The 17,005-nt window shown below is 58.4% G+C and overlaps 1 protein-coding gene across 1 annotated transcript in view; it reads left to right on the top strand.

Annotated features, from left to right (window-relative positions):
• Window positions 1-17,005, top strand: part of MYH7B (myosin heavy chain 7B) — a 52,968-nt gene that overhangs the window by 33,697 nt on the left and 2,266 nt on the right. The window contains exons 24-38 of the mRNA XM_065414739.1: window positions 1,067-1,322; window positions 2,164-2,406; window positions 4,181-4,357; window positions 4,794-4,939; window positions 5,920-6,010; window positions 6,955-7,344; window positions 7,950-8,076; window positions 9,016-9,134; window positions 11,001-11,197; window positions 13,099-13,448; window positions 14,552-14,676; window positions 15,387-15,502; window positions 15,730-15,922; window positions 16,175-16,378; window positions 16,681-16,806. Of these exons, the coding sequence (XP_065270811.1) occupies window positions 1,067-1,322; window positions 2,164-2,406; window positions 4,181-4,357; window positions 4,794-4,939; window positions 5,920-6,010; window positions 6,955-7,344; window positions 7,950-8,076; window positions 9,016-9,134; window positions 11,001-11,197; window positions 13,099-13,448; window positions 14,552-14,676; window positions 15,387-15,502; window positions 15,730-15,922; window positions 16,175-16,378; window positions 16,681-16,806 (2,860 nt within the window). The remainder of the gene's footprint in view (window positions 1-1,066; window positions 1,323-2,163; window positions 2,407-4,180; window positions 4,358-4,793; window positions 4,940-5,919; window positions 6,011-6,954; window positions 7,345-7,949; window positions 8,077-9,015; window positions 9,135-11,000; window positions 11,198-13,098; window positions 13,449-14,551; window positions 14,677-15,386; window positions 15,503-15,729; window positions 15,923-16,174; window positions 16,379-16,680; window positions 16,807-17,005) is intronic.

The following is a 17,005-nucleotide window of genomic DNA, read 5'->3' as shown; positions in this document are numbered from 1 at the left end:
CTAGCACCGCTCACCCTTTGCCATCCAATCAGAGCAGGCAGGGATGAACCTCCCACCATGCCCGATTGGTCAGACAAGCCCAGGGGTGGAGCTGGATGGAATTCCAACGAAACCTTTGCCAATCAATCAAAATGGAACCGTTTTGTGGTGATGGTTTGATGTGGCTGAAGTTCCAGCAGAGCCCTGCCTGGTTTCGGTGCAGCTCGCCCGCCCAACTCCTGGGCAGCCTGCCTGGAGGACGGATGGGGAGCCGAGAGCCTAGAAGTCCTGGCTCCCAAGCTCATGGCTCTGGGGCAGATCTGCCCAGCAGCCTGCCTGCAGCTCCGTTCCCTTTTAAGGAGAATTTCATTCCAAATCAGAATGAAACCAAATTCTGAAATATCACATTCTTCCATGGGACGGAATGCCCTTTTCCCCCTGCCCTGCTCCACCCAGGGGATCGCTTCTCCCATTGCTGTACAGGCAGTAGTGCCATCCATGGGTGTTATTACTCCTGGCGAGGGAATGGAGACTGTATAAGGCAGATCAGTTACCTCCTTGGGCCGCTCAGGCTGAGCGGTGGTGGATTCTCCAGGCGTCAGGCAAGGACAGCATCCCAGCAACTCAGGAGAAGTGCATTCGTGTCAGCTGTATTGCCAAAGGAGTGTTTTTCCATGGCTTGCAAAGCGGGGCTGAGAGGGGCCTGGCAGCAGGAGACAAAAAGCCACGTCCCCATATTTGGGAAGTCTCCTACAATCAGTGTTGAGGGCTCGCGAGGGATGCACTGGGATAGAAACCCCTGGGAGGGTCAATGCATTCCAGGCCATGGACCAGACCTGAGGCCATAGTCGACCCTTCTGTTGCTGTACATAAGCACCATGGACTGGCTGGGCAATCACGGCAATTGCTGCCGCCAGGGCCAGATTCCCCAAAGAGCTCAACCCCTGACATGCACCCGACATGCTGAGCTGTTGTGAAAACCTATCCCTGCACGTGCCAGCTAAGGAGACGGGGTTTGTGGGGTGGGAGCCAGCAGGGAGTCCATGAGTGTCATAGTTTGACTAAGCCTGCCCTTCTCGTGCCTCAGGGAAGCGCTCTACACCATCCAGTGGAACATCCGCGCTTTCAATGCTGTCAAAAACTGGTCCTGGATGAAGCTTTTCTTCAAGATCAAGCCTCTGCTGCGGTCGGCGCAGACTGAGAAGGAGATGGCCACCTTGAAGGAGGAGTTCCAGAAGCTGAAGGAAGCTCTGGAGAAGTCAGAGGTTAAGAGGAAGGAGCTAGAAGAGAAACAAATTACCATGATCCAGGAGAAGAATGACCTGTCTCTCCATCTTCAAGCTGTAAGCCCCGTGTACAGCTCCTTGGCAGGGGAGATGTGGGTGTGGGTGGTGAGAGTGGGGGTAGGCATGGGCATACCCCGCTGGACAGGTCAAGTGTAATACCACAAGCCAGAACTGTCCCTTAGATGGGAACCACTAGCCTTCTGGCCCCTAGCACCCCAGAGGGCTCAGAAAAGGATCTGACACTGTGCACAGGATGGTTCAAAGGAGCGAGGCTCAGGAATGGAGAATTTCTAGGTCACTGCTCAGTCTGGTCTAGGCAGCGATGGTCCAGTGTCATCTGCTGGCCATTCAGCGGCCGGCATGAAATGAGATGGAAGGCCTTAGTCCAGTGCTGAGCAAATGCCCGTCTCACAAAAAGTCCCTTCATAAGGGGAACCCTTGTGTCAGGGCAGAGACTGAGGAATGAATGGGCCGCTCTGCGAAGGTGACCCCACCAGAACAAGCTGCAGCACATGGGTAGGAAGCCTGAGTGTCTGCTGGCCAAGCTGTGCCTGCTCCCTGGAGTGCGGTCTCCAGGCACTGTCAGTCCAGCACCTCCCACCACCTGAAACACCTGAAGCAGAAGGACCAGCATCAGCTTCAGCAGCTCTCCTGTTCCCCTCTGGCCCTAAGGGATGGGAAGAAAAAGGATGAGAACGTGCCAGAAAGAAACAAAAGTTTCCTTCCATCTGCCTGAATGGCTTGTGCTTGCTCTCTACATTAAGTGAAGAGCATCAGCAGCTAGTGTCCAGGAGAATGAGGGTGTAGTGGTCTCTGCCAGGGGCTAGGACCCCTGCCTGGCTGGTAATATTTCCTGGGGGAAATGGATGAGCATGTGTTTCCTTGTGCACTCTTCCAGGAACAAGACAACCTAGCTGATGCAGAAGAGCGCTGTGACCTGCTGATCAAAACCAAGATCCAGCTGGAGGCCAAGGTGAAAGAGCTGATGGAGCGTCTGGAGGACGAGGAGGAGATGAACGCGGACCTGACCTCCAAGAAACGCAAGCTGGAGGATGAATGTGCTGAGCTGAAGAAGGACATTGATGACTTAGAGCTCACGCTGGCCAAGGTGGAGAAGGAGAAGCATGCCACAGAGAACAAGGTAACCAGCACTGCATGTGAGAGGGGTCACTGTGCAACTGCTGCTGCCAGTTACTGGGGGCTCCACAGAGCTCTGTGGCCATACTCCCGATGGCTTCCCTGAGCGTCGTGACTGTAGGGGCCCAGGGATCTGCTCAGGGAGAGGAGGTTGCTGTTAGGGTGTGAGAGGAAGGGCTGAGTCTCTGATAGGGCTGGGCAAAATGCAGCCGGGCTCTGTAGAAGGTAGTATCTGAAAGAGCAAAAACCTCTCTGGCTCCAGAGCATTGCACAGTCTGTGCAGCAATAAGCGAAGCTGGGGGTAATGCCACGATTTTCCACTTGCAAAAACTGCCTTCAGTTTTGCCTGGTGTAGCTGGTGAAAGCCTTGGAATAAGAAGCAAGCCCATGACAGACGTGCAAGAGCAATGGGGCTAAAGGCAGTAATGGTGACAGTGACGGTGAGGATGCTGATGGTGATGGAGGTGATGAAGGCAGTGGTGGGGATGGCAGTGCTTGTGGAGATGGTGGTGGTGCCTAGGGCAACCCTCACTGGAAATGCCAAGGTCAGGGCAGGCTGCAAAAGGGAGAGCAGATAATACCAAAGACTGGTGGGTAACACTGAAGTACATTCACTGGTCACAAACTGTGCTTCTGATTCCCCACACTGGTTATCAAGAAGCTAAAAAAAAAAAAAAGGAAATCACACAGCCCCCTGTATTGCATTCCAGTTCTCTGGCTCCCCATCGGCACCTAGGTCCAGTACAGTGAGAAGTTATTTAAAAACTATACAAAATGTTCTTCTGATCCCCAAAGGGCCAGCCACATTGCCAGGTCAATATTAGTTTGGCTCTTACCCAAAATACCATGTTGCCAGCCAATCCTTCAGTATCTAAAACTAAGGGTTTATTATAAGGAAAAAAGAAAGAACAAGAAGAGATTTATTAAATGTAAAGCACTCAGATACATACAGAGACTTCAGAGTCCATATATCAGGTTCTTAGCAGTATTGGTGAGTTTGCTGGCTTGAAAGTCCCCCTGGAATATATATCCACAGCTTGGATAGGTCATTCAGGCCTTTGTTCAGAGCTTCAGTTTGTAGAAAAGTTACTCCAGTGGGAAGCAGGCCTGAAGACAAAATGGAGATGTTGCAGTTGCCTTTTATATTCTTTTGCCATGAGGCTTGTATTTTCTGTGGCCCATACACAAGCTTCACAGCACATGGAAAAGCCTTAGAGTTCTTTGTCCATAGGCATGCCCTTACATGGCTTGCTGACTCATCAGGTGTGTTCCCTGGCTTTTTCATTTGGTTTATTGTACAGCTGATGTCCCTTGATGGGCCATCAAGCTGGCTTAGTGCTGATGCCAATCTGTCTGGGGGTGTCACCCAGAAACACAGCACAAGATTGGAAATACAGATATACCCTACCTATCTATAACTCACAATACAAAGGTGCTACAAACATATAAACAAGATGATCATATTTGGCAAATTGTAACATTTTTGTAGATACCTTACGTGGCATATCTAGCACGATTCATTGCAATTTTACAATATTGGTATCCATAATATCATTAAGTGTCTCCCATATTCCATACAGCATCACACAAGGTAGTGGAGGTCATGGTGGTGGTGGTGGTGAGGATGATGGTGAGGAAGGTGGTGGTGGGGATGGTGAAGATGGCAGCGATGGTGATGGAGATGAAGGCAGTGGTGGTGATGTGGTGGTTTAGCTCTCCTCTGCTCCCACCCCCTGACTCCTGAGGAGTTAAGCTCTCTTCTTCCTCTGCCGGCCTAGGTTAAAAACCTGATTGAAGAAATGGCGGCTCTGGATGAGATCATTGCCAAGCTGACCAAGGAGAAGAAAGCGCTGCAGGAGGCGCATCAGCAGGCCCTAGATGACCTGCAGGCTGAAGAGGACAAAGTCAACACGCTGACCAAGGCCAAAGTCAAACTGGAACAGCAAGTGGATGATGTGAGTAAAACATGAATGAAAGACCAGTGACAGCAATCCCATTGTATGAATGGGTTGTGTGTCCCCAGGGGAACTGCCCCAACCCATGCATGGGCCGTGTGCCCCCAGGGGAACCGCCCTGACGCAGGGATGGGCCGTATGCCTCCAGGGGAACCGCCCCGATGCAGGGATGGGCCGTGTGCCCCAGGGGAACTGCCCCGATGCAGGGATGGGCCGTGTGCCCCCAGCGGAACTGCCCCGATGCAGGGATGGGCCATGTGCCCCCAGCGGAACTGCCCCGATGCAGAGGAGATATGTTAGATGCCATGCTAGGTTTCTGCCAGCAATGGAGAAGGGACCTCTCATCAGAGGCAGGAGGAAGTGGAGAAGCAGGAGATGTCAAGGGCACTGGAGGGAGTATTTCCCTTCCGAATTTACATTTCTTCCTTCTCTCCAGCTGGAAAGTTCCCTGGAGCAGGAGAAGAAGATCCGAATGGACCTGGAGCGAGCGAAGCGCAAGCTGGAAGGGGATCTGAAGCTGACCCAGGAGTCTGTGATGGATCTGGAGAACGACAAGCAGCAACTGGAGGAGAAACTCAAAAAGTGAGTGTTGACAGTGCCCGGGGAAATACCCCGCAGCCAACCCCAGCAGGCGCCACTCCTGCCACCTGCTTCCTCCTGCACTGAGCAGGCCCGTGGGTGCAGTGGGCTGGAGTTCTCACTTCTTGGGGCTGTTTCCAGACTAGAAATTGCTGTTCTCCTTTGTAGCATCTAGTGATCCCAGCCATGCTCAGAACCCACTGTTCTGGGCACTACCCAGAGACCCAGGGAGAGGGTCTAACCAGCCCAGCGCAGGAGGGGTTCTCATCCCCATGTTGCCGTGGAGCCTGAGGCTCAGAGGATGCAGTAACTTACCCAGAGGAGCCTGTGGCAGAGGCAGGAACAGAGGCAGATCTCCCGACTCGTGGTCCAGAACTCTACCCAGCCCGATCAAACTGCCTCCCAGCACTCCAGGCTTTGGGGAGAAAAGCACCCAAAGCTTTAAGAGAAGCTGCTGTGCTGAGCTGTCACCTGCAGCCCCCAGAGGCTGCAAATGTAACCGACAAGTTGGCAGGGTTGATATCACCTACCGCATCCCAATTCATGGATGGGCCGTGTGCCCCCAGGGGAACCGCCCCGACCTAGGGATGGGCCGTGTGCCCCCAGGGGAACCACCCCGACCTAGGGATGGGCTGTGTGCCCCCAGGGGAACCGCCCCGAGGCAGGGATGGGCCGTGTGCCCCCAGGGGAACCGCCCCGACCCAGGGATGGGCCGTGTGCCCCCAGGGGAACCGCCCCGACCCAGGGATGGGCCGTGTGCCCCCCAGGGAACCCGATGTAGAGGGGTTGGCTTAGGTGCTCTGCTAGAGTTCTCCGAACAGTATAGGTTGCAAGTACAGGTTCATTCCTCCTTTGGTACAGGACAAAGCACGAGTCACTAGCTTGCAGGGAAGTCTCCTGCACTGGCCCCTGGGGGATAGGCTAGGAGGGGCCTGGCAGCTGTTCTCTGCCTAAGTGCAGGCCTATGTCCTGGTTCTTTGCAGGAAAGAGTTTGAGACAAGCCAGCTGAATTCAAGGATTGAAGATGAGCAAGTGCTTGGGGCCCAGCTGCAGAAGAAGATCAAAGAGCTACAGGTAAAGGAGTGTTGTGCAGCGAACAGCCAGGGGGCTGGGGAGGAGAGTGCACCAGGGCGGACAGAGAAGCTTGTCCCTGAGCGGGCAGAGCACTGCCTGCCTCCCTGGGCCTGCTGCCTGCTCTGGGGAGCTGTGTGGAGAGGGCTCTGCTTTCCACCATCCCTTCCTGCCGGGACGTCCGAGCTAGTGTGTCTCCCCCGCCCCTCTCTCCAGCCCTGGGGACTCGATCCCAGTTCAGCTGGGCACGTTTCAGATCTAATGGAGCCAGCTGGCTTCCCCAGAAGCCCAGGAGCACCTTACAGGCCGACCCTGTGTGGGGCCTTGAGAGAGGTGTTCTTGTTAGCAGCGCTCTGAGCACTGACCTCACTGAGCCCCGCAGGGATGCCTGGGGAAAGCCAAGCCAGCGCAGTGGGGCTGGTGCGCTCCAGACCAATGCCAGGCAGGATCTGTAGGGGAGGCAGGTTAAATGGGGTTGGGTTTGCGGGTTTTTTAATTAAAAACTCAAAGACAAGCTCCTGGCCTTTTGAGCCGGGAGGGAGCTAGCCCTTTGCCTGCACACCAGAACCTCAAATCCAACCCCCCAAACCCTGATGTCACAGTTTGGGCCCGTCTCACAAAGGGCCAAACCAGAACCCCAGGGCTGGATCGCCCTAGCTATGGGGGTGGGGCTGGGCTTGGAATCCTGATTCACAGCTGGACCCAGATTGGGTGGCTCAGACCCAGCTCTCCAAAGGCTTTAGGGGTGATCGTGTTAGCAGAGTCAGCATTGGGACTGCTGCTGGGACATTAGCCCAGCCCGGGAGCCTGGGGCACTGGCTGCCTGTCCCAGTGGGGTGGCTTGGTGCTGCAGTGAGGCTCTCGCTCCAGCTGGGACGGCGAGGATGCTGGTGCTGCCAGCGTTTTGCCTGGCCCCATAGCACCTGCCACGCTTTGTCCCCCGCCAGGCCCGCATTGAGGAGCTGGAGGAGGAGCTGGAGGCCGAGCGAGCGGCGAGGGCCAAGGTGGAGAAGCAGCGCGCGGAAGTGGCGCGGGAGCTGGAGGAGCTGAGCGAGCGGCTGGAGGAGGCGGGCGGCGTGACGGCTGTCCAGCTGGAGATGAACAAGAAACGGGAGGCAGAGTTCCTGAAGCTGCGCAGGGACCTGGAGGAGGCGACGCTGCAGCACGAGTCGACGGCTGCGGTCCTGCGCAAGAAGCACGCCGACACCGTGGCCGAGCTGGGCGAGCAGATCGACAACCTGCAGAGGGTCAAGCAGAAGCTGGAGAAGGAGAAGAGTGAGATGAAGATGGAGGTGGACGACCTGTCGTCCAACATTGAGTATCTCACCAAGAACAAGGTGAGGGGTTGGGGAGCTGTGAGCAGGGCTGCCCCCCACTGGGTGGAACCAGACCTGCTTAGGGGTGGGGGATTAGGGTGCCTGAGAGCGGCTGGAGGCCGAGGCAGGCTCTAAGTTCTAGCACGGCAAGTGCAGGTGGTTTGCGCAGGAGCCTGGGGCTCTGAGCTCAGCTCTGATGTTCGCTTGGCCAAGTCACTAACCTCCCTGCCTCCAGCTGCAAGTGGGGATAACGACGGGGGAGGGGGGGCTCTGAAGCTGCTAAGATCAGAGCAAAGGCTGGAACCGTTGGTGTTGAAAGCCCTAGATGCTGCATGTGTGCAGAACAACAGCTGAGCTGTCTGAAGGCAGCTGCAGGTCCTGTTCCTCTACCGAGGGGGACATGCGAGGGTCCCCTACTGGCAGGGCTCTGGGTGAGAGGCTAATGGGAATCCTGTTTTGCATCACTCAGCTGGGTCAGAGAAGGGGGGATGACCCAGTCTCAAACCATAGCCTAGGAGACAGGACAGTTCCCGGGGAGGTGTGTTCAGCAGCTGAGCCTGTTTGGAAGAACAAAGTTGTCTAGCTCAGGGCTGCCGATCTGACGCTGCCCTGGCTGCTCGCTGCAGGCAAATGCAGAGAAGCTGTGCCGAACGTATGAGGACCAGCTGAGCGAGGCCAAGTCCAAAGTGGATGAGCTGCAGCGCCAGCTGGCCGAAGTGAGCACCCAGCGCGGCCGGCTGCAGACTGAGAACGGTAGGTTCGGAACGCCTTCGCCCAGCTCCGGGACTGGCTGAGAGGGGCCCCGAGGCTGGGCTTGCTAAACCGGGGGTCTGGGATCAGCCACTTGCAGTTTGTCCTGCCTCTCGGAGAGGTCAATGTGCTATTCTGGCAAAGCGGTGCCCCTGAGGAGCTGAGCAGCTGCTGAACGTACCCGCCGGCCCCACTCAGGGCGGGCAGCGTGGCCAGCCGAGACAGAACAGGAGAGGAGTAGTGTCAGCATCCGTGTGGCTATGGAATGTGCCATGACCTCAAGTGTTAACAGCAGGAAGCTACCTGCTGGCAGAGTTCCCCCTCTGCCCCAGCAGTGCAGCTGCTGCCTTTGGGTCCAAGGATGCCAGGCTGGAGCCCCGGCAAGGCTGGGTTCTGCCCAGATTCTCCTGGGATCTGTGCTGAAAGGGCTGAGTGCATCAGGGAGCTGGGACATTAAGCTGAGGTCCCTGCTGCCCAGGTGAGAGGTAAAGAGCCCCTGGCACGAGGGATAATAGGCCCATTGCCCAGGCCAACACCCCCCCTACCAGCAAGCCAGGTTCTGCTACCCTAGACCATGTGGGGACCATCCAGGGTCCAGACTAGCTGCCAGCTCCTCTCAGCCTGTCTGAGATCCAACTCATTGCTTGGGGGATGGGAAGTGCTAGATAAAGTCCATTTTGACTGACTCTGAGCTAGTGATGGGCCATAACTGCAAGGCCGGGTCCAGACTCCTCCAGCTCTGCGGGAGCTCAGAGATGGGCTCAGGCCTATTGCTGTGAGTGAGCGCATCACCTTGGGCCCCCTGGAACCGTAGGCAGTTGGGGGTCAGTTCTGCGCCACATCAGTCAGGGGCCCCAGGGAGCTGAAGGACATGAGCACACGGCCTTGCACGGCTTCCATTTGCCCAGCTCCATTGCAGTTGTTTGGCTTTGTCTGCACCAGGGGAGCTAAGCCGGCTGCTGGAGGAAAAGGAGTCGTTTATAAACCAGCTGAGCCGTGGCAAGACTTCGTTTACCCAGACTATTGAGGAACTCAAGAGGCAGCTGGAAGAAGAGACCAAGGTAAGGCTGTGTGAGGGAGATGACTGGCTCTCTGGGGCCTCTCTCCTGCGGGAGGGAGGTTTGCTGGCCAGCCAGGAAGGGAGCTGGGCAGCCCAGCAATGCGGATTTGCACCTGAGTCCCTAGAAAGGGATGGAAAAATCACAGAATCATAGCAGATTAAGGTTGGAAGAGACCTCAGGAGGTCATCTAGTCCAACCTCCTGCTCAAAGCAGGACCAACCCCAACTAAATCATCCCAGCCAGGGCTTTGTCAAGCCGAGCCTTAAAAGCCTCTAAGGATGGAGATTCCACCACCTCCCTAGGTAACCCATTCCAGTGCTTCACCACCCTCCTAGTGAAATAGTTTTTCCTAATATCCAACCTAGACCTCCCCCACTGCAACTTGAGACCATTGCTCCTTGTTCTGTCATCTGCCACCACTGAGAACAGTCTAGATCCATCCTCTTTGGAACCCCCCTTCAGGTAGTTGAAGGCTGATATCAAATCCCTCCTCACTCTTCTCTTCTGCAGAATAAATAAGCCCAGTTCCCTCAGCCTCTCCTCGTAAGTCATGTGCCCCAGCCCCCTAATCATTTTAATTGCCCTCTGCTGGACTCTCTCCAATTTGTCCACATCCTTTCTGTAGTGGGGGGCGGGGGGGGAGGGCCCAAACTGGACGCAATACTCCAGATGTGGTCTCACCAGTGCCGAATACAGGGGAATAATCACTTCCCTCGATCTACTGGCAATGCTCCTACTAATGCAGCCCAATATGCTGTTAGCCTTCTTGGCAACAAGGGCACACTGTTTACTCATATCCAGCTTCTCGTCCACTGTAATCCCCAGGTCCTTTTCTGCAGAACTGCCACTTAGCCAGTCGGTCCCCAGCCTGTAGCAGTGAATGGGATTCTTCCGTCCTAAGTGCAGGACTCTGCACTTGTCCTTGTTGAACCTCATCAGATTTCTTTTGGCCCAATCCTCTAATTTGTCTAGGTCCCTCTGGACCCTATCCCTATCCTCCACATATCTACCTCTCCCCCCAGCTTAGTGTCATCCATGAACTTGCTGAGGGTGCAATCCATCCCATCATCCAGATCATTAATGAACATGTTGAACAAAACCGGCCCCAGGACCGACCCCTGGGGCACTCCGCATGACACCGGCTGCCAACTAGACATCGAGCCGTTGATCACTAACCGTTGAGCCCAACGATCTAGCCAGCTTTCTATCCACCAAACTGCCAGTCATTGGCCAGACCGACACTGGGCCTGGCCATGCTCAGGGGCACCCAGCCCAGCCAAGCCCGGCAAGGGGCTGAAGCCACTGCTCTGAGCAGGAAAAACATGTCTTGGAGGGTAGCTGTGCGTGGGGGCCTTGGCCAGCACAGACCCTGGGAATGGGACCCTGCGCCTGGTGCTGGGGTTGGATCCAACCCTGATAAGTCGTGAGCAGTAGCTCAGCCCAGGCAGTGGCTTTCTGGGGCCCTGTGTGAAGGGAGCTGGTGGGTGTTGGTCTGTCACCCAGCAGGCTGCTCTCTGCACACCCCCACATGCACCCCCACCACTGCACAACTTGGGGTCAGTCTCAGCAGAGTGGCCAGGGAGGCTGAACCCGCTAGGCTGCCCCTGCAGGGCCGGTTTGTGGCACACAGGAGGGGAGACCAGCACTGCTGCTGCCAGTGCGGGACGTGCCCTACACAGAAAGCACCAGTTCCCAGGCCAGCAATCCAGCATCCTTCACTGGAGCTAGACTCCCCGCGCTAAAGGAGGCACTGCCCCAGTCGGTCCCGGCCTTGGGCAGCACTGGTTAAGCGTGAAGACTGACTCCCACCCCAGGCCTGGGGGGAGCCCGCTGCCCATCTCGGCTCTCCTGCCTTCCCCTTTGCAGTCCAAAAATGCCTTGGCTCATGCTCTGCAAGCCTCGCGCCATGACTGCGACCTGCTGCGGGAGCAGTACGAGGAGGAGGTGGAAGCCAAAGGGGAGCTCCAGAGGACCCTGTCAAAGGCCAATGCTGAGGTGGCCCAGTGGAGAACCAAGTACGAGACAGATGCCATTCAGAGGACAGAGGAGCTGGAGGAAGCCAAGTAAGTTCCAGCAAGGTTCATGCACTGGGCACTGGCTGCTCCATCCTCCTGCTGGGGCCGCTTGGGAGCAGATCTCCTGGGTGGCTGCAGGTCTCTGCAAAGGGATAGAGCACCTCCTGAGCTGACACTCCCATGTATATCTGCAGAGACATCTCTGCGTTCACACAGAGACGCAGCCTGGCTCAGCGAACGCCCGCATGCTGGACCCGGCCAAGGGATACGTTGCCTGTTGGCACTGAGTGGGAGAGCAGGGTTCTCTGCCTCAAGCTGCCAACCACCAGTGCTGCCCAGGGACTGCCCTGAACGTCCAGCATGTTGCTCAGTGGGGGCTTGCATCAGCCAACATGTCTATGGGTGCACACACAGCCATGTGCCAAATGGGTTTGCATGGGGGCCGGCAACTGTCCAAGGGGTGGAGTGGCGTTTGTGGAAGAACATAAGAATGGCCATATGGGGTCAGACCAAAGGTCCATCTAGCGCAGTATCCTGTCTTCTGACAATGCCAAGTGCCCCAGAGGGAATGAACAGAACAGGTAATCATCAAGTGAGCCACCCCCTGCTGCCCATTCCCAGCTCTGGCAAACAGAGGGTAGGGACACCATCCCTGCCCATCCTGCTAATAGCCATTGATGGACCTATCCATGAATTTATCTAGTTCTTTTTTGAACCCTGTTACAGTTTTGGCCTTCACAACATCCTCTGGCAAGGAGTTCCACAGGTTGACTGTGTGTTATGTGAAGAAATACTTCCTTTTTGTTTGTTTTAAAACTCCTGTCTATTAATTTCATTGGGTGACCCCTAGTTCTTGTGTGTAAGTGGGGGAATTGTCCCGCTAGTGTGGGGAACTTTCCTGGCTTATACGCTACCCTGGTGGAATTGGCTAGCGAAAGGATCTGAGTCCTCGCTCCCACTCCCTTTACCCAGAGAGGGAGGGCTCCACTTCCCCTCTCCTGTGTGGCAGAGTCCTCGCTCTGGGGCACGGGGACATCACAAACAGCCATCTCTGGAAAGGAAGGGAAGTTCACAGTCTGTCCCTCACATGTCCCAGGCCCTGGCTGTGCTGCAGGGATGCCGCAGGTCGGACACTTGCTCTGGCGGTGGCCACATGCCCTCAGGCTGTAGGTGGCAGGACCCTTCTTCCCAGTGTCGCACCCTCCCTCCTCCCCGCATCTGGGTTACGATCTCCCTCCCAGTGTGTCCTGCAAGGCCTTGTGGCTGGGGGCGTCTCCCTGCGCTGGACCCACTGCCCAGGCTCCCCCCCTCTCTCCCCAGCCGCTCACTGCACTTGGCTCTGGCCTGCTCCAGCTCCACTCTGCCTCAGCGCTGCTGCTGCTGCTCTGCCTCCAGCTCCCTGGGCTGCTCCTCAGGTCCCGCTCCCCAGCTCAGCTCGGGCTCCTGCCCTCTCCTTAGCTCTGCCCCATTCTGGCCCAGGCAGCTCCAGCTCACACGGAGGACAGGACCCCCAGCCTCCTGACTCCCTCATTGGCCTGCTTGCCCTGTCAATCAGGCTGACCTGGAGCTTTGGCCTCTCCCCATTGGCCCTGGGGACTGTCAGTCTCACGGTCCTGATTTCTCATCAGCCCTTCCCCCTTCTTTTGGTACTGGGAGAGGGCCAACCCAACCCCCACTGCGTTTAATGAGAGGCCAGCAGCCCCCTTACGTCTGGGCCCAGAACGCCTTCCTTCCTTCCTTCCTCTCCGGGTCAGGACAGGAGAATCCAGAGGATGGGCTTGAGCCCAAGTCCATTAAGGTCAATGGCAAGATTCCCCCTGATTCCCCGGGCTTGGAATCAGGCCCCTGTTGATTGAATTGGCTTGAGGCGCATGCCTGCTGGGGTCTGTGTCCACGCGTGGGAGCTGCTGTGCCCAGCCTCTAGCTCACCCTCTAACGGCGGTTGACAGGAAGAAGCTGGCCATCCGGCTGCAGGAGGCGGAGGAGGCTGTGGAGGCAGCGCATGCCAAGTGCTCCTCCCTGGAGAAGACCAAGCACCGGCTGCAGACGGAGATCGAGGACCTGTCCATCGACCTGGAGAGAGCCAACTCTGCGGCCGCCGCGCTGGACAAGAAGCAGCGCAACTTCGACCGGATCCTGGCTGAATGGAAGCAGAAGTACGAGGAGACCCAGGCAGAGCTGGAGTCCTCGCAGAAAGAGTCACGCAGCCTGAGCACAGAGCTCTTCAAACTCAAGAACGCCTACGAGGAGTCCCTGGACAACCTGGAAACCCTCAAACGCGAGAACAAGAACCTCCAAGGTACAGCCGGGCTCCGGCACCCAGCTCCGCATCCTTGGGGCTGGGCACAGCCGGGCTGCGGCCCTCAGCTCCGCGTCCCTGGGGCTGGGCACAGCCAGGCTCCGGCACCCAGCTCCGCGTCCATGGGGCTGGGTACAGACAGGCTCCGGCCCTGAGCTCCGTGTCTATGGGGCTGGGTACAGCTGGGCTCCGGCACCCAGCTCTGCGTCCCTGGGGCTGGGCACAGCCGGGCTCCGGCCCTCAGCTCCGCATCCCTGGGGCTGGGCACAGCCGGGCTCCGGCCCTCAGCTCCGCGTCCCTGGGGCTGGGCACAGCCGGGCTCCAGCCCTCAGCTCCGCGTCCCTGGGGCTGGGCGCAGCTGGGCTCCGGCACTCAGCACCACCCCTCTGCCTGTCCCTGGGACTGGGCAGTGTTTGTGTCTCTTCCTCCCCGGCTCAGTGTAGAGCACTGCACTAGCAGCACTGCAAGGCAGGGCACTTGCGCTATGAATCCCTGGGATAGTCACTTGTGTTGAGGGATAGACTTGCCTTCCAGGCAGGGATTTGACCCCACCTTGGCTGGGGTGTGTTTGGCCCTGCCTGGCCCTCGGATGGGTGTGAGTTTCGCCCTGCCTTCCCCTTGGCCCGGGTGTGTTTGGCCCTGTGTGGCAGTTTGCACCACCCCAGGCTGGGCCGCTGGACTTGGGGGGCCCCAGGCCCCATCCCACTGGCTGCTAGTCTGAAATCAGCGGTCGTTCATCGAAGCTGCATTGTGTCCAAGGCAGCATGGGGCCGCCCCCAGGCCAGCACTTTGCCCCTGCCTGCTGAGCACAGCCGTGTCTCTGGGCCCACTGGCCAGTGTGGGGGCTTGAGGGGTGGCTGGCAGAGCCCCTGCCCAGCTGCAAGTGCCCAAACAGCCCACTTGAGGGCCTGGGCCTGCAGGTAGGGCTGGGAGGGGTCCAAATCCACATCCCATGGCTGCGAGTCTGGCCGTTTGCTGTTTGTCAGGCAGGCCCAGGATGGGGGGAGGGGGTCGAAGCCGGGGGCTTTGCTTGACAGTCGTGGGAAAGCCGGCGGTTAGGGAAACGCAGGCCCTACGTGCTCACGCTCTGGCCTCCTGCCCAGAGGAGATCGCCGACCTGACGGACCAGATCAGCCTGAGCAGCAAGACCATTCACGAGCTGGAGAAGGTGAAGAAGGCCCTGGAGGGCGAGAAGAGCGACATCCAGGCAGCGCTGGAGGAGGCTGAGGTGGGTTTGGGCCGCACTGAGGGAAGGGGTGGGGCTCATGCTAACCAATGCCCCATTCCATGGCCTTGCACACTGCAATGCCCTGTGCAGCCCCCTCCCTGTGGTGCCCCAGGGCCAGGGCTCCGAACACAGCACTCTCTTCTGGGTGCCGTCAGCCTGTCAGAAACGCTCTCCGAGCCACTGCCGCCCCGGCACCCCTTCACCCACGTTGCTTTTGGGCAGTCATCACACACTCCCCAAACAACCACCCCTGCCCAGCACGATGGCTGCCACCTGCCCAGAGGCCTGTGGGTTCATGGGGGCTGTGGGGCAGGACTCCTGGGCTCTGTCCCTGCTCCGGCACTAACGTGTTCTGTGACCTTGGGCAAGTCACGGCATTTGTCCCTTGGGTTCCCCATTTGCCAGTGGGGGGTTGCAAGGATCCCCAGCGAGCCCGTCACTCGCAGTGCAGCCGACGGCCGCTGTTCTCTGTGGCTGAGTGCGCGGCCGGCCGGTTCAGCCAGCTAGCACCGGGGCAGGGCGAGGGTTACCACCTCTGACCCAGCAACTCTGCCCCTCGGTCTCTTTGCCCCGCTGCACCCAGCGCAGGCCGGCTATAGCGCCCGACCTCTTGGTACAGCCACGTTTTCAAAGGGGAGGCAGGGCCAAAGCCAGCCAGGAGAGGGACCCCACAATGCATGACACTAATGCCCATCTGCTGCTGCCTGTAGGGGGCGCTGGAGCATGAGGAGAGCAAGACCCTGCGGATCCAGCTCGAGCTGTCCCAGATCAAGGCTGACGTGGAGAGGAAACTGGCCGAGAAAGACGAGGAGTTTGAGAACCTCAGGTAGGGGGCCCCGGGCAGGAGCCCTGGCAGCGCCTGCCTGTGCCCACCTCCCATTGCTATCTAACCCACGGGCATGGCTTGGCAGAGCTCTCTGCAGAGCTGGCATAACCCCAGGGTAAAGGCAAAGGGCAGGGGGCCCAGGCCGCCTCTGGGTTAGGGGCTCTGGGGCTGGCCCCGAACAGTAAGCTCTCAGCACTGGCGGTGGATTAACCCTTCTCCTCGCGCAGGCGTAACCACCAGCGAGCCATGGACTCCATGCAGGCCACACTGGACGCAGAGGCCAAGGCCAGGAACGAGGCCATCCGGCTGAGGAAGAAGATGGAGGGCGACCTGAATGAGATGGAGATCCAGCTGAGCCATGCCAACCGCCAGGCCGCCGAGTCCCAGAAACTTGTCCGGCAGCTCCAGGCCCAAATCAAGGTCAGTGGGGGGCAGGGCGGGGGGCAGGGCTGCAGCTGCTGCGCTGGGTGGGGGTGATTACAGTGCTCTGGAGTTGTCCTAGGCCCCAGCTGAAGGCAGGGGCAGGGCCAGCTCGTGCACCAGCTGGCCCTGTCCTGCCCGCTGCCAGCCAGAAGCTGATGGCCCCGGGCCTGCATCCAGCCACGCTCTGGGTGGATTAGGCCCTGTCCATCTCCCTCACCCCTTGACTGTGTGTGTGGCCGCTGTGGGCAGGACTTGCAGATCGAGCTGGACGACACCTTGCGCCACAACGACGACCTGAAGGAGCAGGCGGCAGCCCTGGAAAGGCGCAACAACCTGCTGCTGGCCGAGGTGGAGGAGCTGCGGGCAGCGCTGGAGCAGGCCGAGCGGGGCAGGAAGCTGGCTGAGCAGGAACTGCTGGAGGCCACCGAGAGAGTCAACCTGCTGCACTCCCAGGTGAGCGGGAGCCTGCGCAGGCCCAGCCCACGGGACAGGGGGGCACACACAGCACAGCGCCCTGGGCCACTGAGCTGCGAGTGCCAACTCCAGGCCCTTCCACACTGTGAGGACAGAGACTTTGGAGGTGACTGGAACCAGCCAAGGCCCTGCCACTGCCCAGCCCAGTCCAGTCTGGGCCTGCCCTGTGGGAACAGCCCTGTGCCACCCACCCCCATTTGAACAGCCCACTCTGCCCCTGTGCAAACAGCCCCGGCCCTGTCCCATCCCACGCGAATAACCCGGCCCTGTTGCTGCTCCAGAACACAGGCCTGATTAACCACAAGAAGAAGATAGAGGCGGACCTTGCCCAGCTGAGCTCGGAGGTGGAGGAGGCCGTGCAGGAGTGTCGCAATGCTGAGGAGAAGGCCAAGAAAGCCATTACCGACGTAAGGGAGTGGTGGGGGGCGGGGTGCTGGCCGCAGGCTCAGCAAGCAGGCGGGGCCCTCAGGGAAAGGCCCTGCATGGTCATGCACCCTGGTGCTGCAGCAGGCCGGTATTCATAGAGTCCATGGCCAGAAGGGACCACTGTGATCCCCTTGTCTGAGCTCCTGTATAACAGGCCAGAGACCGGCCCCCCAACAATCC

Source organism: Emys orbicularis, chromosome 12, assembly GCF_028017835.1.
Source record: "Emys orbicularis isolate rEmyOrb1 chromosome 12, rEmyOrb1.hap1, whole genome shotgun sequence".
Taxonomy (NCBI): domain Eukaryota; kingdom Metazoa; phylum Chordata; order Testudines; family Emydidae; genus Emys; species Emys orbicularis.
Note: the sequence above shows the minus strand (reverse complement) of the source record. Positions and strands in the feature narration are given on the sequence as shown.